The 25,875-nt window shown below is 39.9% G+C and overlaps 1 protein-coding gene across 2 annotated transcripts in view; it reads right to left on the reverse strand.

The window, feature by feature from the left end:
* NCOA4 (nuclear receptor coactivator 4) overlaps nt 1–25,875 on the reverse strand; it is a 44,914-nt gene that overhangs the window by 4,637 nt on the left and 14,402 nt on the right. The window contains exons 1-7 of one of the 2 annotated variants that reach the window (XM_053692077.1): nt 6,408–6,521; nt 3,966–4,114; nt 3,069–3,209; nt 1,853–1,941; nt 592–700; nt 368–472; nt 13–162 (exon numbers count right to left, since the gene is read on the reverse strand). In XM_053692077.1, the coding sequence (XP_053548052.1) occupies nt 13–162; nt 368–472; nt 592–700; nt 1,853–1,941; nt 3,069–3,209; nt 3,966–4,114; nt 6,408–6,429 (765 nt within the window). In that variant the 5' untranslated portion in view covers nt 6,430–6,521. Of the gene's footprint in view, nt 1–12; nt 163–367; nt 473–591; nt 701–1,852; nt 1,942–3,068; nt 3,210–3,965; nt 4,115–6,407; nt 6,522–25,875 lie in introns of those variants that run through there. The other variant, XM_053692078.1, reaches the window with a different exon arrangement.

A 25,875-nucleotide genomic window follows, 5' to 3' on the forward strand; every position in this document is an offset into this window, starting at 1 on the left:
TTAAGAATGTACCTGGACAGTCTCAGAAAATTCTCTTTTCAGGAGCCAATCCTGGGGGCAGGAGCTTGGGATGTATGGGGAAGAACACTGGGGCTGGTTGGTTGCTCGGTTTTCCAACAGCCAATCAGAAAGTGGAGTCTTCCAGCTTCCAGACATCAGTTTCTGCCAAAAGGAGAAAAAATATATATAATTATTTCTTCAATATTTTTTTTACCCTGCAAAACCCACTAAAAAATCAACTGTTTAATTGCAAGGTGTGAGATGACAAAGAATATTCTTAAAGGGACATAAACGTTCATGAAACACTCCAAAACCCCCCCATATTTTGGCTTAAATGTATTTTTTTTTCCCATTTAAAATAGTTTACCTGCTCAATTGAGGGTACAAAACAATTATGAAGAAGCCATGGGTTCTGGGTCACAAAATTGTGTGGTGTATTGGTAAGGGGAGTTGCTTTTTCTTGGTCAGCATTCTGCAAAACAGAAAAACAAACCAAATTAAACAAAGCCCAGACTGCAGTGGATAAATAGGTGTAGGACTTAAATAGCCATTTTAACCATGTTAGATGTGTTTCTGAATCACTGATCTTACCAGTGTTTTTAGGGAACCAAACGTGGTAATAGCTTGGCGGAGAGAATTACTATTGGCTTCAAAATTCAGGGTGGATGATTCTTCTGGTTTAAGAGCAAGGCTGCCCAGCCTGCAAAAAACAGAGAAAATGAAAAGAATTTTGAATAGTACAAAGATATTTTAGTACAATTACTTTAAGTTAGATATTTAATTTCATTAAAGGGACATAAAAAGGGTGAAAAAGAAATTGCTCTGCGTTATATGCAAGAAATAGCACAATAATAAAATGGTCTGTGTGTTCAGCCTCTGCAAAGCAGCTCAAGAGCAGTAATGCATACTGGGAGCTAGCTGAACACATATGCTGAGCCAATGACAAGTAGCATATGTGTAGCCACCAACCACCAGCTGGCTCCCAGCAGTACATTGCTGCTCCTGAGCCTACCTACTTATGATTTTCAACAAATGACACCACAAGAATGAAGTCAATATTATAATAGAAGGAAATTAAAAAAAGTCTCTTAAAATTACATTCTCTCACTGAATCAACTTAGTTTTGACTTCCATGCCCCTTTTTAAAGCCCATAGGAAACAACTACTTTATCAAGTACAGTGGTACAAAGGCAGCTGATAGAAGGACCCTAGTTCTCCAAATGAGAATTCAGCATGTGTTCTAAAACAAAGGACCTCACCATGACGCATTGGTATTTTATTAGATTTGCTATTGGTTTTACTAGACATAAAGATTAAAGATCTGAATTTGATTTATTATAAAAACGTTGCCAGTGACATTGAGGTTTAATTTGTACTGTGCCACAATAGCTCAGATGTGAAAAGTTGCACAATGCTTTGCCCCCATCTAGCAACGAGTGTCCTTAAAAGAGACATGAAACCCAAACAATTTATCTCATGATTTAGGTAGAACATACAATTTTCAACAACTTTCTAAGTGACTTCTATTATCTAATTTGTTTCATTCTCTTGGTATCAATTTTTGAAGGAGCAGCAATGCACTAATGGTTTATAACTGAACACATGGATGAGCCAATGACAGACAAGGAAGCAAATTAGATGATAGATTTTGATAGATTTAGAAGAAAATTTTATTCTCTATCCAAATCATCACAGAAAATGTGGGGGTTTCATGTCCCTTTAATGCCAACTTGCACCAGCAACCCCTGATGCAGGGCTATTGCTGTTCTCGGATACTTTCAATCACCATTTTTAAACCAAAACAAGTTTACAGGTTACATTTTGTTATCAAGTTAGTGTATTTTTAACTTACCGCTCCAAACAAACAGTGATCTGATTGGCAACATCATTACTATGAGGTGTCTCAAGCTGGTGAATTAAGCAATTGAATTGTCCCAGCAGCTGTAAGAAAAATACAAACACAATGCATAATGGCAGCAATCTAATTTTGTAGTGCAGTCACAGTTACACAGCATGATACCGGAAGCTAGCGAGTCATAGTTCCTAATTTTTTTATTTTAATTGAATTTTACAAGATACAGTAAAACAAAAAGGAATAACATAGCAAAAAATAAAATCAATAACGTTGTACAGTGATACATAATATAGTAATGACAAAAGCATAAGACTGTCGTTACATTACATTTGTCATGTTTCTAAGAGTCATTAAAAGGATATCTCACAATGTTAATATCCCGAATTCCATTTCCAACTAGTGAAATGTATTTTATTCATACCATGCCAAGTCTGAAATGTATTTATTTTTTGCTAGAAATTCTATTCAACTCCCAGTGCAGCTCAGTAGCAGACCAGCAAACTAAAAGTTAAAGGGACAGTCAACTCCAAATTTGTTATTGTTTAAAAATATAGATAATCCCTTTATTACCCATTCCCCAGTTTTGCATAACCAACAGTTATATTAATATGCTTTTTACCTCTGCGATTACCTAGCATCTAAAGCCTCTTGACAGCCCCCTGATCAGATGTCTTTTTTTATTTATTATCTATTGACTTGCATTCTAGCCAATTATTGCTGTATCAGCCACAACTCCACGGGAGAAAGCACAATGTTATCTGAATGGCACAAATGAACTATCAGTCTCTTGTCTAATAAAAAAGCATGTGATAAGAGGCTGTCTGTAGTGGCTTAGAAACAGGCAGACATTTAGAGGTTTAATCATTCTAAAAGTATATTAATATAACAATGTTGGTTGTGCAAAACTGGGTTAGTAAAAGGCGTTATCTATATTTTTAAACAATAGCACCACAGACTCTCACAACCTCCTATCTATGTTGAGGCTTGCAAGAGAATGACTGAATATGGCAGTTAGGGGAGTAGCTATATAGCAGCTTTGCTGTGGGTGGACTCTTGCAGCTTCCTGTTGGGAAGGAGAATATATTCCATAAGTAATGGATGATCCGTGGACTGGATACACTTAACAAGAGAAATGTTGATGTTGACTGTCCCTTTAAGATAAATAAAATAATGTAAATATTTAAATACAAATACGAAGTCTAAACATTCTTACCCAGTACAGCTGCTGGGCTTGCTGCTGCAGAGTTTCCTCTTTGATTTGCTGGATGAGATCTGCTTGCTCCAACAGCCAAACCTCCCGGCTGCGAAGGCACTCCATATTGCGGCTAATGCAGGAGTGAATGTGAGCCTTCACCTGCAAATGTAGCAACACATTGTAATAGGAAGCACCAGCTATAACCTGCAGACATATCAGGCTACAATAAAAGCAGCAGTTCTAAACATTTGCGTGGCCTCATTTTTTTTTTTTTTTAAATAATAAAGACAATATTTTTTTTAATGAAATCTACATTTCAAATAGACTTCCAATAATACGGTGGAACTCTGCAGCACCACTACAGTCCCAGCAAATTATTAACTTTAATGTCCCCTTAAAGGGATAGAAACATCAAATTTGAAATGTGCATGGGTGCATTTCAGTTTGAAATCGAAGCATTGGCAAAAATGCTTCTAGTAAAACTTATTACTGGTTTTTTTTTCCATGCAGCATACGCACATATCCTGAGAGGGCCTTGCACCAGTATTCAGACAGCTGGCAGTGGCGTGTATTTCTAAAGAACTGCAGACTCTCTGAGAAGGTGCAATGTCTGAATACTGGTCGCACGGGTCCTCACAGGATATGTGCATATGTTGCAGAAAAAACAGTAATAACCTTTACTAGAAGCATTTTAGTTTATAGAAGGTTATTGAAAAAATGCTTATATAATTAAAATTGAAGTGCACCCATGTATATTTCATTTTTGGCCTTTCTATCTATTTAGCACACCAGAAAATGAGGTCTCTTAATAAAATTCCACTTTATAAAACTATACAAAACAACTCCAATGCCTGTTATTCTAATACAATGTTTTGTAGCATGTCTTGGCAAAGATATGATAAAATGTAGGATTACCTCTCTGCTATTCTCTTTCACTTGTTGTTCTGCTTTAAGAACTGCAGAGATGGCAGTTTCTAATTCCTTCTTTGCTTGGAGACATTTAGACAGAGGATCCCGGGTGCAAAATCGGACATCTTGTTCACAGTCCATTTTTCTCGGTATTACTGAAATGGAAAGAATCCAGATCTCAAAATACATCAATACACACTCGGTTCCTAAACTACAAATTCAAAACTTTTACCCAGAAAACACACCAGCATTATTCTTTTTTCTTTTGCATTGTAAACAAACCTATAGATTACCTGAGCACACATAGAATCCTAAGAGCTATAACTCTAAGAAAAATGACAGGATATTCTGTTACACTTCTGCAGTAAAGTAAGGTCTGTCCGCGCATTTGAAGGACACGTAGCCTGCTAGGAATGCTTTTAATAATGTACCAGTGAAATTCCTGCTTTCCAGAGAACTTGAAACACACACAGCCAGAAGTCTTGTCAACAATAAATAATAATCTATAGACTGAACTGTGATTTTAGTGTATAATTAATACTACAATGTAAAGTTAAAAATTTGAGTTATTTGGTAAAGTTATTAATAATCATTTTTTAAAACTCTGGTCTGGGAACTAAGTCAAAAGGCTGTTTGGTGCATGTATTTTGTGAACATAGCTTGAGTACCATTGAAGGGTGTTTTAAACGGACCAAGTTTTCTGATTGCATGCGATTTTCATTCAAGATCCAAATAATTTAGATGTATAGTTATAATTAACAAATTAAAATATTATGCTAGGACAAAATGTCCCCTATTTACATCAGACTCAATTTAACCAGTAAGTGATACATACAATACATATTGCATACACACAAAATATATCTGCACAAACCGGATATACATTGTAGCAGACACACTTTGTATCTATTTAAGATAGTTATATCAAATCTAAACAATATATGACATGGCTCAATATATCATAGGAGCCTGTGAAACCAAGCACAACAAGTTTGGTTTATTTTATCAATATTTATATAAAACCATTTTTGGAAGGATCCTAAAATAAATCAAATATTTGTCTGCAAAATCCTATAACACATGTAAATATCAAAATGCATCTCTATAAAATCTAATAGAAACTGGACTACAGTTAGCTTTTTAGAAACTTGTTAGGTCACTAACATTTAACATAAAAGCGCTATAAAAAACGTAGTTAGCATGCTTAAAGGGACACTGTACCCAAAAATTTTCTTTCGTCATTCAGATTGAGCATGAAATTTTAAGCAACTTTCTAATTTACTCCTATTATCAAATTTTCTTCATTCTCTTGGTATCTTTATTTGAAATTCAAAAATGTAAGTTTAGATGCCGGCCCATTTTTGGTGAACAACCTGGGTTGTCCTTGATGATTGGTGGATAAATTCATCCACCAATAAAAAAGTGCTGTCCAGTGTACTGAAACCAAAAAAAAAGCTTAGATGCCTTCTTTTTCAAATAATGATAGCAAGAGAACGAAGAAAAATTGATAATAGGAGTAAATTAGAAAGTTGCTTAAAATTGCATGCTCTTTCTGAATTACAAAAGAAAAAAATTGGGTACAGTGTCCCTTTAAAGGGACACTAAACACAATTTTTTTCTTTCATGATTCATATAGAGCAGCAATTTTAAGCAACTTTATAATTTACTCCTATTATCAATTTTTCTTCCTTCTCATGCTATCTTTATTTAAAAAGCAGGAATGCGATTCATAAGAGCCGGCCCACTTTTGGTTGAGAACCTGGGTTATGCTTGCTTATTGGTGGGTAAATGTCTGCCACCAATAAGCAAGCGCTATCCATTGTGCTGAACCTAAAAAAATTGATAATAGGAGTAAATTAGAAAATTGCTTAAAAATGTTATGCTCTATCTGAACCATGAAAGAAAAAAATGTGGGTTTAGTGTCCCTTTAAGATACCGCTACAGGTTGCATGCATATGGCTCATGTGAGTATTGACATATCAGATCACATGTCAATACTGACACTAAATGTGCAAACAAACTATATATATATATCATTTTTTATTTACCGAGTTTGAAATTTACTGCTTTACATCACAAATTCGTTATTTTAAAAGTATATTAAACAAGTTAATCTGCTAAAATCTTAAAAATGATATGAAAGTCTCAAAAATATTCATATTTTTCCCAAGTCCCTTTGTTCCTAACTGACATATGTGCCAGCCCCTGTCTCCTGACAGTATGACATTATCATGCATCAAAATATTAATTACATCACTGTTTTTTTAGACAAAGCCTGGCACTCAGGGTTTTACACACAGGCTATGCACTTTGGAAGGCTAAAATGGAACCTAGTGTTATAGTGCCGGAGAGGCCCTTTGTCCTGATATTATTTGCAGACACCATATGCCAGCTATGCAGATCACCATACAGTGCAGGAACATACAATGGCACACACTTGTCACATACCCAGCCGTCCGCACAGCACCATATCCCGGAGCAGTCACAGCAGGAGAAAGCCGGGGCCCTAAGCAAACCTGCTTAACATATCTCCGTGACGTGAAAAGAGGGCGGGGCATACGGGGCGAACTGTATTACAGCTCTACGATAAGGTGATCAAGTGGGCGGGTTTCAGAGCGACTCACCAGTGACGTCACGAAACGGGGGCGGTGTCTAAGCAGGGCGCCACTAGAGAAGAGTCAGTCTGCACGTAGGCAGTGAGAGGGGGGACAGTAGGGGGGTTAACGATAGTTGTGCGACAGCGGTGCTTACTGTCAAACAAGAAACTAGGGACAATGCAAGTGTAGGCAGCAACACCTACCTTAACCTCAGATAACTAGTGCTAGAATAATTCTCAAGAATTATTATGAATAACTAATATTTGAATGTGATACATACCAGTCAAAATTCACCGGAAAAAAAATAAACCTGGTAACCGCTTAATTAGATATACTATAAAACTTGCTGACAATTAATGTTAGAAAGTTTACAACACAGTTTCTGTTCCTTGAAATCACAGGGACATTTCCCTTGAAGTAAAAACTGCAGTGTCTAAATAAAATTGAAACAAAAAAAAAAAAAAATCACTGGAACATTTTCGGTACAATTATTACACGTTATATAAAAATATACTAGGTGAACCAGTATTCAGCTTCAGGTGCCATATTACATACATAATGTATGTACTATAGAGTTGTCTATACTTGGAGACAGGTGTTTAGGAAAAAATTATAGTGTCAGACCACATTATCTGTAGCCCCTGCAAGTTATGTCCCCACACCAGACCTAAGATCACATGCCATCATCTGGAGCTCCTGTCAGTCATGTCCCCACACCTGAGATCAAATTCCATCACCATTAGCCCCTGTCAGTCTTGTCCCCACACCTCAGATCAAATGCCATCACCTGTAGCCCCTGTCAGTCATATACCCACACCTCAGATCAAATGCCATCACCTATAGCCCCTGTCAGTCATGTCCCCACACCTCAGATCAAATGCCATCACCTATAGCCCCTGTTAGTCATGTCCCCACACCCCAGATCAAATGCCATCACCTATAGCCCCTGTCAGTCATGTCCCCACACCCCAGATCAAATGCCATCACCTATAGCCCTTGTCAGTCATATACCCACACCTCAGATCACATGCCATCACCTGTAACCCACGTCAGTCATATCCCCACACCTCAGATCAAATGCCATCACCTGTAGCCCTTGTTAGTCATGTCCCCACACCCCAGATCAAATGCCATCACCTGTAGCCCTTGTCAGTCATATCCCCACACCTCAGATCACATGCCATCACCTGTAACCCCCGTCAGTCATATCCCCACACCTCAGATCAAATGCCATCACCTATAGCCCTTGTCAGTCATATACCCACACCTCAGATCACATGCCATCACCTGTAACCCACGTCAGTCATATCCCCACACCTCAGATCAAATGCCATCACCTGTAGCCCTTGTTAGTCATGTCCCCACACCCCAGATCAAATGCCATCACCTATAGCCCCTGTCAGTCATGTCCCCACACCCCAGATCAAATGCCATCACCTGTAGCCCCTGTCAGTCATGTCCCCACACCCCAGATCAAATGCCATCACCTGTAGCCCCTGTCAGTCATATACCCACAACTCAGATCACATGCCATCACCTGTAACCCCTGTCAGTCATATCCCAGACATCCTAACATCCCTGAAGTTCAGGCAGTCTCCCTCATTGTAATAGAAGCTCCCTGACACCCACACATAAAATGCAATCTCCCTGAAACTACATGTACCATGATCCAACGTTGCCCAAATACTCAAACAGTGTTATAGTTATAGTATATAACTAGTATGACCTCATACAGGGACAACTATACTGAGTACTTCACAAGTTGGGACACTATGGAACCCTCAAAACATGCATCAGTAACCAAAAAGCCCCCACTGATTTTAATAAAATAAAAACACAAATACAACCTTATTCACTGCACATAATTAAACTTTGTATTCTAAAATATTTGAGCATTCGACAAGCATACAATCACTGGAAAATAGGTTTGTTGTATGTGGTTGTGCAATAAAGCTACTTTTTTTTTAATGTGAGTTTAGTCTGAATTCGTTTTTTGCAGGTTGGGATGTCTGATATCCCCACACCTCAGATCAAATGCCATCACCTGTAACCCCTGTCAGTCATATCCCCACACCTCAGATCAAATGCCATCACCTGTAGCCCCTGTCAGTCTTATCCCCACACCTCAGATCAAATGCCATCACCTGTAGCCCCTGTCAGTCATGCCCCCACACCAGACCGAAGATCAAATGCCATTACCTGGAGCACCTGTCAGTCATGTTTCCCAGCCAGACCTCAGACCAAATGCCATTACCTGTAGCCCCTGTCAGTCATGTTTCCCCACCAGACCTCAGATCAAATTCCAGCCATATCCCAACTGCAAACCTCAGGTCAGCACCATTAACTGTTTTCCCTTCCAATCTTAATCCTACACCAGATTTTAGATCACATGCCATTACCTGTATCCAGTCACTCAATTCCCACACCAGACGTCAGATCAGATGCCATTACCTGTAGCCCCAACCACTTATATCCCCACATCAGGTCAAGACCATTACCACATAGCGCTTGCCACTTATATCCCCACATCAGACATCCGGTCACAACCATTACCCTATAGCCCCTGCCACTCATAGCCCCCACACCAAACCTTGGATCACATGACATTAAAAGGGACAGTCTACACCAGAATTTGTATTGTTTAAAAAGGATAGATAATCCCTTTATTACCAGTTTTGCATAACCAGCACTGTAATATTAATATATGTTTTACCTCTTTGATTACTTTGTATTTAAGCCTCTGCAGACTGCCCCCTTATCTCAGTGCTTTTGACAGACATACAGTTTAGCCAACCAGTGCAGACTCATAAATAACTCCACGGGAGTGAGCACAATGTTTATCTATATGACACACATAAACTAGAACTGTCTAACTGTGAAAAACTTTTAAAATGCTCGGAGCTAGGAGGTGGTTTTCAACGGTTTAGAAATCAGTTTGAGCCTACCTAGGTTTAGCTTTTAAAAAAATACCACCAAGGGAACAAAGCAAATTTAATAATAAAAGTCAATTGCAAAGTTGTTTAAAATTGCATGCCCTATCTGAATCATGAAACTTTAATTTTGACTAGACTGTCCCTTTAACCTTAACCCCTGCCAACCATATACCCACAGACTTCAGAGAAGATACAATTAACTGTAGCCCCTATCAGTCATATGCCCACACCACACCTCAGATCCCATGCCATTCCCCTTAGCTCCTGTAAGCCATATGCCCAGAGACTTCAGAGCAGATGCCATTCCCCTAAGCTCCTGTTAGCCATATGCCCACAACATATCACGTTATTACTTGCAACTAGGGTTGCCACCTTATCCATGTTTTTCTGGACAGTTACAAGTTACACATGGTGCAGAGTGTGCAGGTTGGAACATAAATAGTGTTGTCCAGTAGTACTTTGTGCTGTCCAGAGGCACAATGGATGATCTTCCTGGCACACCCTGCAGCATCTGTAACTCATAACTGTCCAGGAAAACATGGATGCGGTGCCAACCCCAACTGCCCATGTCAGCCACATGCCCACACTGCTCCTCAGATGTCACTACCTGCAGCCCTTGTCAGCATTATGCCCACACCAGACCACAGCACGTTTTACCTGTGGCTCCTGTCAGTCATATACCGCACATATGATCAGACTGAATCGGTTAGGTGACCAGTTTTATTTTAACATATTTTACTGGTCAGCCAGACTGTCTGTTTAAATACTGGAATCCAGATAACCCAAGACTGCTATATAGATACAAACATCCTATATTATAAAAGACAAGAGTTTGTCTGAAGCCGTCATGCGCAGTTCAGACAAACTCTTGCAGCTGATCGCACGCGCACCCACCCGACAGCAGCGCGAGGACCTGATCTCGCGCGCAGGGGAGAACCGGGCAGCACAGCTGATCTCGCGCGCAGGGGAGAACCGGGCAGCACAGCTGATCTCGCGCGCAGGGGAGAACCGGGCAGCACAGCTGATCTCGCGCGCAGGGGAGAACCGGGCAGCACAGCTGATCTCGCGCGCAGGGGAGAACCGGGCAGCACAGCTGATCTCGCGCGCAGGGGAGAACCGGGCAGCACAGCTGATCTCGCGCGCAGGGGAGAACCGGGCAGCACAGCTGATCTCGCGCGCAGGGGAGAACCGGGCAGCACAGCTGATCTCGCGCGCAGGGGAGAACCGGGCAGCACAGCTGATCTCGCGCGCAGGGGAGAACCGGGCAGCACAGCTGATCTCGCGCGCAGGGGAGAACCGGGCAGCACAGCTGATCTCGCGCGCAGGGGAGAACCGGGCAGCACAGCTGATCTCGCGCGCAGGGGAGAACCGGGCAGCACAGCTGATCTCGCGCGCAGGGGAGAACCGGGCAGCACAGCTGATCTCGCGCGCAGGGGAGAACCGGGCAGCACAGCTGATCTCGCGCGCAGGGGAGAACCGGGCAGCACAGCTGATCTCGCGCGCAGGGGAGAACCGGGCAGCACAGCTGATCTCGCGCGCAGGGGAGAACCGGGCAGCACAGCTGATCTCGCGCGCAGGGGAGAACCGGGCAGCACAGCTGATCTCGCGCGCAGGGGAGAACCGGGCAGCACAGCTGATCTCGCGCGCAGGGGAGAACCGGGCAGCACAGCTGATCTCGCGCGCAGGGGAGAACCGGGCAGCACAGCTGATCTCGCGCGCAGGGGAGAACCGGGCAGCACAGCTGATCTCGCGCGCAGGGGAGAACCGGGCAGCACAGCTGATCTCGCGCGCAGGGGAGAACCGGGCAGCACAGCTGATCTCGCGCGCAGGGGAGAACCGGGCAGCACAGCTGATCTCGCGCGCAGGGGAGAACCGGGCAGCACAGCTGATCTCGCGCGCAGGGGAGAACCGGGCAGCACAGCTGATCTCGCGCGCAGGGGATATAACACAGCAACACAACACAGCCCGTGTGAACGGGCTTTAGGACTAGTAAATAGATAAACAGCCCAGTTTCTGCTGATTGTCACTAGTCAGTTCATTTTCGATATATCTCTTTTCAGCAAATGTTAAATGACAATTTAACACAGTAAAAATAACAAATAGCAAGTGCATAATAAGACAATTAAATAACAGCTAATTTGATTTTTATCCCTGACATATCAAAAATTCCTTTCATTTTCTGGCCCCCTGCTTTATGTGACAAGCGTCAGCCAATCACAGACTCATATGTATACACTGAACGCTTGCACATGCTCATAAAGGAGCCAATGCCTTAGAAATGGGTGCATATAAAAAGATTGCAAAATATAATAAAGGAAGTAAAGTAAGGTGTGTTTTTTATTGAATGCTCTATCTGAATTATGAAAGTTTATTTTGGAGTTAAAAGGACAATAAACACCTTGAGATTGTAATATAAATGTTTAGTTATGTGTAGAAAAACAACTTTCCAATATACTTTATTTATTATGCCCCCTTTTCACATCATTTATTGTAGATATTTTGTATTCTTAGAGGTGGAAATGCACCTTACTGATTTTACAAAAATAACAGCTTTATATATTTCCCTAATTGGCTTTTGCTGATAACTGCAAAGCAATTTACTTTATATTTCGGGGTGTGCCTTCGCAGCTCCTTAGGCGTTGGCAGTGGAGGCTCACATGATTGACCGGCTTCTACCAATTTCAGAAGCAGTTCCTCCTTCTTATCCTCTACGCCGCTTCAGATGTGTACGAGGTAAATAAGATCAGTACCTGTGCATATTATTCTTTATAGTAGTGTCTATTACGTGCAGTTATATGAAAATTGGTGTATACTGTCCTTTTAACTCGCTTGTTCAGGGTGCTTGACAGGTTTTCACAAGAGAGCCCTTGTGCAATCTTAAAAGGGATAGTAAAGTCCATGATTCAGATAGGGCATGTCAGTTTAAACAACTTTCTAATTTACTTTTATCATCAAATTCGCTTTGTTCTTTATTGAAAGCTAAACCTATGTAGGCTAAACCTATGTAGGCTCATATGCTAATTTCAAAGCCCTTGAAGGCCGCCTCTAAGCTGAATGCATTTGACAGTTTTTTTTACAGCTAGAGCTTGTGAAGTTATTTAAGAGTCTGCACTAATTGCCTGAAATGCAAGTTAGTCAAAAGATCTGAGATAAGGAGGCAGTCTGCAGAAGCTTAGATACTAGGCAATTACAGAGGTAAAAAGTATATTAATTATAACTGTGTTGGTTATGAAAAACTGGGGAATGGGTAATAAAGGGATTATCTATCTTTTTAAAACAATAACATTTTTGGTGTTTACTATCCCTTTAAATATCAGCAAGCAATACTGCATTGCCAAGTGGCAATTGAGGGTGGTCAGGTTCTCTGAAGAGGGGATTTAGCAACTAGCTCTTAGACAACAGGGTTACTTCTGTAGAAATATCTAGCAAAATAGTGCTAAATTATTTGTCAATTAAAGCAACCTAGAAATAAAATAAATAAATAAAAAAAATCATCTTTCATTATTGAGACAGCTTGTATAATAAAACAAACAAAACAATTTAAAAAGGTTAAAGGGCATGCACATGTCTTAATTGCTAAATAGCATCAGTGTTTTCAACAACATTTCTAACAATGTTATATATTGTTGCAAACACTGCTGCTAGAGTGCTCAATATATATGCAAGGGTGGGAGAAATCAAACTCACAATGTGCATACATGTGATACCTTTTATAAAGTAATATACAAAATGCAGAAAGCTACAGACATGCATGCATGTCTAGAAAACAGATTTAAAAAGGGACAGTCTACACTTTAGTCATCTTAAAGGGACATTGTACACTTGATTTTTCGTTGCATAAATGTTTTGTAGGTGATCCACTTATATAACCCATCTGGTAGTGTTTTTATACAAAATGTATAGTTTTGCTTACTTTTTTTTTTTTAAGAACATTGTGCTAATTTTCAGCCAAGCCCCACAGAGTCAGATGTATGCACGCGTTTACAGACTCTTGTAGTTAAATGAAAATTGGTTTAAAGGGTCAGTAAACCTTAAAATTAATGTTATATAATTCGGCACATAGTGCAGAATTATATAACATTATATTAGCCAACCATTATTTAACATAATATTGCCTTTTTATTTTTAGCAAAAAACGCTGTTTTACAGACCCGCTCTCTGGTGCTATGGTACTCCTGTTGGTCCCAGCAGTGAGAGTCTGCCAGAGGAACTGGTGTTACGGTGCACTGCAGGTTTACTATTCCTATTGGTCCCAGCAGTGCGAGTCTGCCAGAGGAACTGGTGCTACGGTTCCTCGGGCAGAATACACATTTTTAGATGTTTACAGAAAATCCCCTTTAACAAACAGTCTGAAAATTAAGAAACAATATATTGAAATCAATATTAAAAATCGTAGCTATAATGGGTATAAAAGTTCATCCGCCCGCCATATTCTTCAATTGATTGACAGATGACTCATCTGCAATCCACTAATCGTTGTTCCCCCCTGGCGTGGTGTTTGTGCAAAGGGGCTGAAAGCCAGAGGGGGGGGGGGATTGCAGATGAGTCCTCTGTCAATCAATTGAAGAATATGGCGGGCGGAGGAATGGCGCTTATCTGACATTACAAGGTGAAAAATTTCAAAAGATAAGATATATTTCCTACACATTTGATGAACAAAAAGTCTCATTCATTTTTTAAATTCTTTCCTATGACTTGAGCGACTATGCTCAAGTTTACATTCACTTTAATAAAACATTTGTCTTTTACTACACTTGCCGTTTGGTGCCCTTCATTCATCTACTACTTGTGGAGAGGGTGAGAAAGCTACAAGTTCTCTCGAGGCTTCAGCTTACTGGGCAAAAGAGAGGCTCCTGCCTGTGTTAACAGCATCAGGCAGGTGCTATTGTCTTGTGAATGACATCACCAATCTTTTATACTTGTTTAAGACTGTGCTAGGCTATGTGGTGCCCTTGTGTTCTTACTTTTGATAGACCCTCATACAAGGAGCTGCCTGGGTGAAAGAAGTCCTGTCACATAGACTCCACCATACGTGGACATTTATTATTTGGACTTATTTAATATTTAGTATTTTTAGTTTTCTTTTTTTCTTTTCCATGCCCCCTATTTGTTAGAATTTATTTTGGGTTATCATACAACATGTAGCAACTATGTGGCATTAGAAAGTAGCATATTGCAATTACAACATTGTTTGTTATTTATAAATGTTACTTAAAGTGAATGTAAATTTTGATGCTAAAGTGCCCGGTTTTTAAAAATTCGATTAAAAACAGGGGCACTTTAATTCATCAAAATTTACATTTCACTCAAGTTGTGAAAAAAAAAAAAAACTTACCTTTTAAACTTGACAGCAGCTCCAGCTTCCTCCGGTCGTCGCAAGCCATTTCTGATGTCAGAAATGATGGATAGGTCATCCTCCAATCACGGCTTCCCCCAGGGGAATCAGTGTCTGATTCAACGCTGTGATTGGAGGAAGCCGGATTCCTCATTTTAAACCTAGGAAGAAGAGGCTTTGCATCGGGCGGAGGAAGTTGGAGCTGCTGTCAAGAGTAAAAAGGTAAGTTGTTTTTTTCACAACACAAGTGAAATGTAAATTTTGATTAATTAAAGTGCTCCTGTTTTTAATCAAAATTTTTAAAAACCGGGCACTTCAGCATCAAAATATACATTCACTTTAAGCTACCCGAAGCACAACTTAATTGCATAATTAAACATAGATTGATCCAAAAAACATTTTCTTCTTTTATTCTCGATCTATAATTATCACACACACACTAGAAATTAAATTTAGTCTTTTTCCTGCATTTACACAAACAAAAAAGACTGGCAAATAAATAAAATGTATTTAAAGGGACATGAAACCCAAAAATTTTCTGTCATGATTCAGATAGAGAATACAATTTTAAACAACTTTCTAATTTACTTCTATTATCTAATCTTTTTCATTCTCTTGGTATCATTTGTTGAAGGAGCAGCAATGCACTTCTAGTTTTTAACTGAACACATGGGTGAGCCAATCACATTCAATATATATATGCAGCCACCAATCAACAGCTAGAACCTAGTTTCTCTGCTGATCATGAACTTGCCTAGATAAACATTTCAGTAAATGATAACAAGAGAAGGAGGCAAATTAAATAATATAAGTAAATTGGAAAGTTGTTTAAAATTGTATTCTCTATCTGAATCATGAAAGAAAATGTTTGGGCTTCATGTCCCTTTAAGCTGCTGGGATTCCGTTTATTTTGTTTTAGGTTGTTGATGAAAAGGTTCTTAATTATGGAAAAATACAAAACAAACTGGTGAAAACATGTCTGTGGCTTTATAGGGAAGATTAGAAGAGATATATACATACATATATGAGGTCATGCAGACCCACTTTAGTAACAAACAGTAAAACAATTTAGAGAGTACAAAGAAAGCCGCGCTCACATGGGCATTTGGTTTAATTCCATATTTACTGAGATCCAAGTAAAAGTCTTATTATTAGTTATCTGTAAGTTAAAGGGACATTGTCCTGAAAAATTGTGGTCCCTTTAATATGTTCCCAATGACCAAATTTACCTGCTAGAGAATATTAAACTGTTGCAAATAACCCCTCTAACTTTACTTTGTCATATGAAATGGCATGTTTTGCTGTTGCAACCACCTATACTGAAAATGTCAGTACTACAGTACTGGCTATAGAAAAGCTACTTAAAGGGGAGACAGCATCAGAAATCAACCCTCTGTGGGGGTGCGAGAGTTCAGCCCATTTGAGTGTGTTCTGGTAGATAATTGGAAAGTGGTTTTAAAAAATGTATCTATGGTCTGTCTGTATAATAAAATAAAGAAAAAATGTGTTTCATGTCCCTTTAATTAAAAGTGGATGCAATTTAAATGTAAATACTGCTGTATTGGTTTTGTACTTTATACTAATCCTCACTAATGTGTGCACCATGTTGTATTTCATGTCTTCCTAGGTTTTAAAGCCTATTATCTCACCTGGTGCTGCTAGTTATATATTAGTTAAATTCACTGTTTTTATTTTTTTTTGTGCTTATTTTTCCATTCATTTGTAACTCACAAGTTGAAAACAAAAAAGGTACAATTAGCCTTTTGCCTGCTGTTATGTAATATTGTCTATTGCACAACAGCAGAGATAGGCGATCAAGCACTGTGTGGGCACTATGCCAAGGAAAACCCTTTCAAATGAGGCTAGTGACGTAATAGGACTTCTGCAAGCGCACAGTGTTCCGGCTATGCTAGCAACACTGGGCAGAAAACAATGTGCTTATGCAAAAGCCTGACTTTGTCTTAAAGGGACAGTCTAAACCAGAATTTTTATGGTCTAAAAAGATAGATAATCCCGTTATTACCCATTCCCTAGTTTTGCATAACCCACAGAGTTATATAAATACACTTTTTAGCTCTGTGATTACCTTGTATCTAAGCCTCTGCAAACTGCCCCCTTATTGCAGTTCTTTTGACAGACTTACATTTTAGCCAATCGGAGTTGGCTCCCTGGAACGCCACGCGCATGAGCACAGTGTTATCTATATGACACACATGAGCTTTGTCAAAATGCCCTGAGAGAAGTGGCGGCCTTCAAGGGCTTAGAAATTAGCATATGGACCTCCTAGGTTTATCTTTCATCTAAGCATACCAAAAGAACAAAGCAAAGTTGGTGATAAAAGTAAATTGGAAAATTGTTTAAAATTACATGCCCCATCTGAATCATGAAAGTTTATTTTGGACTAGACTGTACCTTTAACAGTATCACAGAGCTCACACAATGCACCATTATGGAAGACACAAGTACATTGTGTAATTGGAGCATAACTTCTTTTAAAGTTAGTTCGATTTTTATATATCCAAAAAAAAATTTCAGTGAATACAGACTTGTAAAAAGCTTAAAAGTTTAAGTTTTCAAAATAACTGTTGCCAGTTAGGACAGCTATAAGGAAGTATGTGCCCTGCTCAGTCTAAGCAATCACTGTGTAGTGTGAATTATGAAGCAATTTGAAACAAAAAAAAGTCTCAGATCTAGGCTAAGTAGAGAGGAACAAGCATAACTTATATACACACACACACACATACATACATATATATATATATATATATATATATATACACACACACACACACTTACATACATATATATACATACATACATACATACATACATACACACACACACACTTATATATACAGTATATACACACACATATATATATATATATACATACACATATACATATATACATACACATTTATACATATATACACATACACACACACACATATATACACATACACACACATTTATACATATATACACATACACACACATTTATACATATATACACATACACACACATTTATACATATATACACATATACACACACACACATATATATATATATATATATATATATATATATATATATATATATATATATACATACATACATACAGTGAAAACTGTCCAAGACTGACTCTGTATAACACGGAAAACATAATTTATGCTTACCTGATAAATTCCTTTCTTCTGTAGTGTGATCAGTCCACGGGTCATCATTACTTGTGGGATATTAACTGCTCCCCTACAGGAAGTGCAAGAGGATTCACCCAGCAGAGTTGCTATATAGCTCCTCCCCTCTACGTCACCTCCAGTCATTCGACCAAGGACCAACGAGAAAGGAGAAGCCAAGGGTGTAGTGGTGACTGGAGTATAATTTAAAAAATATTTACCTGCCTTAAAAAACAGGGCGGGCCGTGGACTGATCACACTACAGAAGAAAGGAATTTATCAGGTAAGCATAAATTATGTTTTCTTCTGTTAAGTGTGATCAGTCCACGGGTCATCATTACTTGTGGGATACCAATACCAAAGCAAAAGTACACGGATGACGGGAGGGATAGGCAGGCTCTTTATACAGAAGGAACCACTGCCTGAAGAACCTTTCTCCCAAAAATAGCCTCCGAGGAAGCAAAAGTGTCAAATTTGTAAAATTTGGAAAAAGTATGAAGCGAAGACCAAGTTGCAGCCTTGCAAATCTGTTCAACAGAGGCCTCATTCTTAAAGGCCCAAGTGGAAGCCACAGCTCTAGTGGAATGAGCTGTAATTCTTTCAGGAGGCTGCTGTCCAGCAGTCTCATAAGCTAAACGAATTATGCTACGAAGCCAAAAAGAGAGAGAGGTAGCAGAAGCTTTTTGACCTCTCCTCTGACCAGAGTAAACGACAAACAGGGAAGACGTTTGTCGAAAATCTTTAGTTGCCTGTAAATAAAATTTAAGGGCACGAACTACATCCAGATTGTGCAAAAGACGTTCCTTCCTCGAAGAAGGATTTGGGCACAAGGATGGAACAACAATCTCCTGATTGATATTCCTGTTAGTGACTACCTTAGGTAAGAACCCAGGCTTAGTACGCAGAACTACCTTATCCGAGTGAAAAATCAAATAAGGAGAATCACAATGTAAGGCTGATAACTCAGAGACTCTTCGAGCCGAGGAAATAGCCATTAAAAATAGAACTTTCCAAGATAACAACTTTATATCAATGGAATGAAGGGGTTCAAACGGAACGCCCTGTAAAACGTTAAGAACAAGGTTTAAACTCCATGGTGGAGCCACAGCTTTAAACACAGGTTTAATCCTGGCCAAAGCCTGACCAAAAGCCTGAACGTCTGGAACTTCTGACAGACGCTTGTGTAACAGAATGGACAGAGCTGAGATCTGTCCCTTTAAGGAACTAGCGGATAACCCCTTTTCTAAACCTTCTTGTAGAAAAGACAATATCCTAGGAATCCTAACCTTACTCCAAGAGTAACCTTTGGATTCGCACCAATATAGGTATTTACGCCATATTTTATGGTAAATCTTTCTGGTAACAGGCTTCCTAGCCTGTATTAAGGTATCAATAACTGACTCAGAAAAACCACGCTTTGATAAGATCAAGCGTTCAATTTCCAAGCAGTCAGCTTCAGAGAAGTTAGATTTTGATGTTTGAAAGGACCCTGAATCAGAAGGTCCTGTTTCAGAGGTAACGACCAAGGTGGACAGAATGACATGTCCACCAGATCTGTATACCAAGTCCTGCGTGGCCATGCAGGCGCTATTAGAATCACTGATGCTTTCTCCTGTTTGATTCTGGCAATCAATCGAGGAAGCATCGGGAAAGGTGGAAACACATAAGCCATCCTGAAGGTCCATGGTGCTGTCAAGGCATCTATCAGGACCGCTCCCGGATCCCTGGATCTGGACCCGTAGCGCGGAAGCTTGGCGTTCTGTCGAGACGCCATGAGATCTATCTCTGGTTTGCCCCAACGTCGAAGTATTTGGGCAAAGACCTCTGGATGAAGTTCCCACTCCCCCGGATGAAAAGTCTGACGACTTAAGAAATCCGCCTCCCAGTTCTCCACTCCCGGGATGTGGATTGCAGACAGGTGGCAAGAGTGAGACTCTGCCCAGCGAATTATCTTCGATACTTCCATCATTGCTAGGGAGCTTCTTGTCCCTCCCTGATGGTTGATATAAGCTACAGTCGTGATGTTGTCCGACTGGAACCTGATGAACCCCCGAGTTGCTAACTGGGGCCAAGCCAGAAGAGCATTGAGGACTGCTCTCAATTCCAGAATGTTTATTGGAAGAAGACTCTCCTCCTGATTCCATAGTCCCTGAGCCTTCAGAGAATTCCAGACAGCGCCCCAACCTAGTAGGCTGGCGTCTGTTGTTACAATTGACCAGTCTGGCCTGCTGAATGGCATTCCCCTGGACAGATGTGGCCGATAAAGCCACCATAGAAGAGAATTTCTGGTCTCTTGAATGGAATGAAGGACACGGCATGCATTTTGAAGTTTTGTTAACCTGTCCTCTGTCAGGTAAATCTTCATTTCTACAGAATCTATCAGAGTCCCCAGGAAGGGAACTCTTGTGAGTGGAAAGAGAGAACTTTTCTCTTCGTTCACTTTCCATCCATGCGACCTTAGAAATGCCAGTACTATCTCTGTATGAGATTTGGCAGTTTGAAAGCTTGAAGCTTGTATCAGTATGTCGTCTAAGTACGGAGCTACTGAAATTCCTCGCGGTCTTAGTACCGCCAGAAGAGTGCCCAGAACCTTTGTGAAGATTCTTGGAGCCGTAGCCAGTCCGAATGGAAGAGCTACAAACTGGTAATGCCTGTCTAAAAAGGCAAACCTTAGATACCGGTAATGACTTCTGTGAATCGGTATGTGAAGGTAAGCATCCTTTAAATCCACTGTGGTCAAGTACTGACCCTCTTGGATCATGGGCAAAATTGTTCGAATAGTTTCCATCTTGAACGATGGAACTCTTAGGAATTTGTTTAGGATCTTTAAATCCAAGATTGGCCTGAAGGTTCCCTCTTTTTTGGGAACTACAAACAGATTTGAGTAAAACCCTTGTCCTTGTTCCAACCGCGGAACTGGATGGATCACTCCCATTAATAAAAGATCTTGTACGCAGCGTAGAAACGCTTCCTTCTTTGTTAGGTTTGTTGACAACCTTGACAGATGAAATCTCCCTCTTGGGGGAGAGGATTTGAAGTCCAGAAGGTATCCCTGAGATATGATCTCTAACGCCCAGGGATCCTGAACATCTCTTGCCCAAGCCTGGGCGAAGAGGGAAAGTCTGCCCCCCACTAGATCCGGTCTCGGATCGGGGGCCCTCAATTCATGCTGTCTTAGGGGCAGCAGCAGGTTTTCTGGCCTGTTTGCCCCTGTTCCAGGACTGGTTAGGTTTCCAGCCTTGTCTGTAGCGAGCAACAGCTCCTTCCTGTTTTGGTGCAGAGGAAGTTGATGCTGCTCCTGCTTTGAAATTACAAAAGGAACGAAAATTGGACTGTCTAGCCTTGGCTTTGGCCTTGTCCTGAGGCAGGGCATGACCTTTACCTCCTGTAATGTCATCAATAATCTCTTTCAAGCCGGGCCCGAATAAGGTCTGCCCTTTGAAAGGAATATTAAGCAATTTAGATTTAGACGTAACATCAGCTGACCAGGATTTTAGCCACAGAGCTCTGCGTGCCTGAATGGCGAATCCTGAATTTTTAGCCGCAAGTTTAGTTAAATGTACTACGGCATCTGAAATAAATGAATTAGCTAACTTAAGGAATTTAAGTTTGTGTGTGATGTCATCTAGTGTGGATGATTGAAGTGTCTCTTCCAGAGACTCAAACCAAAATGCTGCTGCAGCCGTGACAGGCGCAATACATGCAAGAAGTTGCAATATAAACCCTTGTTGAACAAACATTTTCTTAAGGTAACCCTCTAATTTTTTATCCATTGGATCTGAAAAAGCACAGCTATCCTCCACTGGGATAGTGGTACGCTTAGCTAAAGTAGAAACTGCTCCCTCCACCTTAGGGACCATTTGCCATAAGTCCCGTGTGGCGGCGTCTATTGGAAACATTTTTCTGAATATAGGAGGGGGTGAGAAAGGCACACCGGGTCTATCCCACTCCTTAGTAACAATGTCAGTAAGTCTCTTAGGTATAGGAAAAACGTCAGTACTCGTCGGTACCGCAAAATATTTATCCAACCTACACATTTTTTTCTGGGATTGCAACTGTGTTACAATCATTCAGAGCCGTTAATACCTCCCCTAGTAACACACGGAGGTTCTCAAGCTTAAATTTAAAATTTGAAATGTCTGAGTCCAGTTTATTTGGATCAGAACCGTCACCCACAGAATGAAGCTCTCCGTCTTCACGTTCTGCAAACTGTGACGCAGTATCAGACATGGCCCTTGCATTATCAGCGCACTCTGTTCTCATCCCAGAGTGATCACGTTTACCTCTTAGTTCTGGTAGTTTAGCCAAAACTTCAGTCATAACAGTAGCCATATCTTGTAATGTGATTTGTAATGGCCGCCCAGATGCACTCGGCGCTACAATATCACGCACCTCCTGAGCGGGAGATGCAGGTACTGACACGTGAGGCGAGTTAGTCGGCATAACTCTCCCCTCGTTGTTTGGTGAAATATGTTCAATTTGTACAGATTGACTATTTTTTAAAGTAGCATCAATACATTTAGTACATAAATTTCTATTGGGCTCCACTTTGGCATTAACACATATAGCACAGAGATATTCCTCTGAATCAGACATGTTTAACACACTAGCAAATAAACAGCAACTTGGAAATACTTTTCAAAGTAATTTACAAATAATATGAAAACGAACTGTGCCTTTAAGAAGCACAGAAAAATATTATAACAGATAAAATAATTAAGTTATAGCATCAATCTTTGTCAGAATATACAGTTTTAGCAAAGGATTGTTCCCCTCAGCAAATGATAACTAACCCAGGCAGCAGAAAAAAATACACAAATAAACGTTTTTTATATCACAGTCAATACAATCAGCACAGCTCTGCTGTAATGATTACTTCCCTCAAAAAAGACTCTTGAGATCCCTGAACTCTGTAGAGATGAACCGGATCATGCAGGAAGAAAATGAACCTCTGACTGAGTTTTTCTGATGCATAGTAAAAGCGCCAAAAATGGCCCCTCCCTCACACACATAACAGTGAGAGGGATCAGTGAACTGCTCTAATTTAAATCAAAACTATTGCCAAGTGGAAAAAAAGTGCCTAAAACATTTTTTCACCCAGTACCTCAGAGAAAAAAACGTTTTTACATGCCAGCAAAAAAACGTTTTACCTCAATAATTAATTGTCATTTAAAACCTATTGCAAGTCCCTGCAAAATAGGTTAAGTCTATGTATACAGTTTAAAAGCCAGAGAAGTACCATTTCCCAGAAAACTGAAGTGTAAAATATACATACATGACAGCCTGATATCAGCTACATCTACTGCATTCAAGGCTGAGTTTACATTATATCGGTATGGCAGGATTTTCTCATCAATTCCATGTCAGAAAATAATAAACTGCTACATACCTCTTTGCAGATTAATCTGCCTGCTGTCCCCTGATCTGAAGTTTACCTCTCCTCAGATGGCCGAGAAACAGCAATATGATCTTAACTACTCCGGCTAAAATCATAGAAAAACTCAGGTAGATTCTTCTTCAAATTCTACCAGAGAAGGAATAACACACTCCGGTGCTATTATAAAATAACAAACTTTTGATTGAAGATATAAAAACTAAATATATCACCATAGTCCTCTCACACATCCTATCTAGTCGTTGGGTGCAAGAGAATGACTGGAGGTGACGTAGAGGGGAGGAGCTATATAGCAACTCTGCTGGGTGAATCCTCTTGCACTTCCTGTAGGGGAGCAGTTAATATCCCACAAGTAATGATGACCCGTGGACTGATCACACTTAACAGAAGAAACCTGTCCATGACGGAAATGTTTCACAGTCCCGGCGCTTACTGTTATACTTACATTGTTTAACTACCTGGATAAGCCGGAACCTGTCCAACACGGAAACGGAATGCAGTCCCAGTGTTAAGTGCACATACATTATGTTCAGCTACCTGGATAAGCCTGAAAATGTAATGCGGAAGGGGTGTGGGAAGGACGGTGAAACGGAAGGGGTGTGGGAAGGACGGTGAAACGGAAGGGGTGGGGGAAGGACGGTGAAACGGAAGGGGTGTGGGACACAGAATGGCTCCTAGAAAGTACAACACTCTTACTCTAGCTGCAAAAGTGAAAGTGATTGAGGCCTACACAAAAGATAAGTTGTCTGTAAAACAATACATTAAGAAATGTAAGTGCAGCAAAACGCAAATTTATGAAGCTATCAAAAATAAAGAGAAAATAAAGTAGAAATCCTGTTAGAATGGTCAGTTGGCAATGGCGAAGTGAAGAGGAAAGCGAAGACAGTAATTGATGCAACAATTAATCTTTTAATACTGTACTGTGTTTGTATACAATTGATGTTTTATCACCCATTTAATGTGTTAGAAAAAAAGTAAATCCAGATAAAAAAATAAATTAAAAAAACGGTGTATTGACCAAGCAGAAAAACTGTACTGTCTTTGTTACTTCAAAACAAGAAATTGATTCTGATTAGGGATGCACTGATACTGGTACTGTATGGTATGGTGCTGATTCTGAGCATTTGCGCCCAAATGCTCCGATACCGGAACAGACGGTCATAGAGAGACCTGCAGTGCCGCGAGGGAACATGGAAATGGCTTCCCAGCCAATCAGGAATCCGGGCAGCAGGCCCGACTTACTGATTGGTCAGGAATCCAGTCCCACACTCCCTTGCAGCAGTGCAGGTCAGATTGGCTTCATGTCCAATACAGTAACATTATTCTGCCATTTTGGATTTTGCGCATGTCAAAAGACGCTCCATCAGTCACTAACTGTATAAGTTGGAAACCTGTCCAAGAAGGAAAATTTCAGTTGTCCGATGCAATTTTGTCTTAAGCAGGTTTCACTATATATATATATTTTCACACTAGTCTGGGATGTGCATTGCTATAACAACATATGTTCACATTTTTAAAGTGAACATTTTATAAGTGAGGCATTAGCAACAGAATTATACAAGAACTGCACTCACTACTCAGCACAGTGCTGCTTATTAATACAATATGCTGCCTATTGTCATCTGCTGAAGAATTGCACACTGCATCAAGCTAACCCTATTCTCTCTCCTCTGCTTTCAGGTACATGAATAGAGACCCTGTCAATCTGCAAACTATTCACTGCTCTCTGGTGTTTTTACTCTCCTGGTAATGGAATATTTACATAGAGCAAATGATTTTAGTTTGTTAATTTAGTCCTACATCTGTTGTACTGTTATCCAATGCCTTATTTCTAATGTTCATTTAATTGCCATGTGATGTTCAATCCTTAACAATACTTGCTATTATTCTAAAATTTATAGCCGTCTTATTGAATAGTTTTAACCTCCCCCAAATTTTATTGTCTATTTACTTAACATCTCACCCGACCAGACCAGAATCTAACTTTCCAATTGGCCTTTCCAATTGTCTTTGATTAGCAATCAACTAAATTTAGTGGACTCAGCTGACTGCCCTCCCTGCATAAATTTCACACTAGTCTGGGATGTGCATTGCTCTAACATATGTTCATATTTTCAAAGTGAAAATTTTATAAGTGAGGCATTAGCAATAGAATTATACAAGAAATAAGTGAACATTTTATAAGTGAGCATTAGCAATAGAATTATACAAGAAATAAGTGAACATTTTATAAGTGAGCATTAGCAATAGAATTATACAAGAAATAAGTGAACATTTTATAAGTGAGGCACTAGCAATAGAATTATACAAGAAATAAGTGAACATTTTATAAGTGAGCATTAGCAATAGAATTATACAAGAAATAAGTGAACATTTTAGAAGTGAGGCACTAGCAATAGAATTATACAAGAAATAAGTGAACATTTTAGAAGTGAGGCACTAGCAATAGAATTATACAAGAAATAAGTGAACATTTTA

This window comes from Bombina bombina, chromosome 9 (assembly GCF_027579735.1).
Source record: "Bombina bombina isolate aBomBom1 chromosome 9, aBomBom1.pri, whole genome shotgun sequence".
In the NCBI taxonomy this organism is placed as follows: Eukaryota; Metazoa; Chordata; class Amphibia; order Anura; family Bombinatoridae; genus Bombina; species Bombina bombina.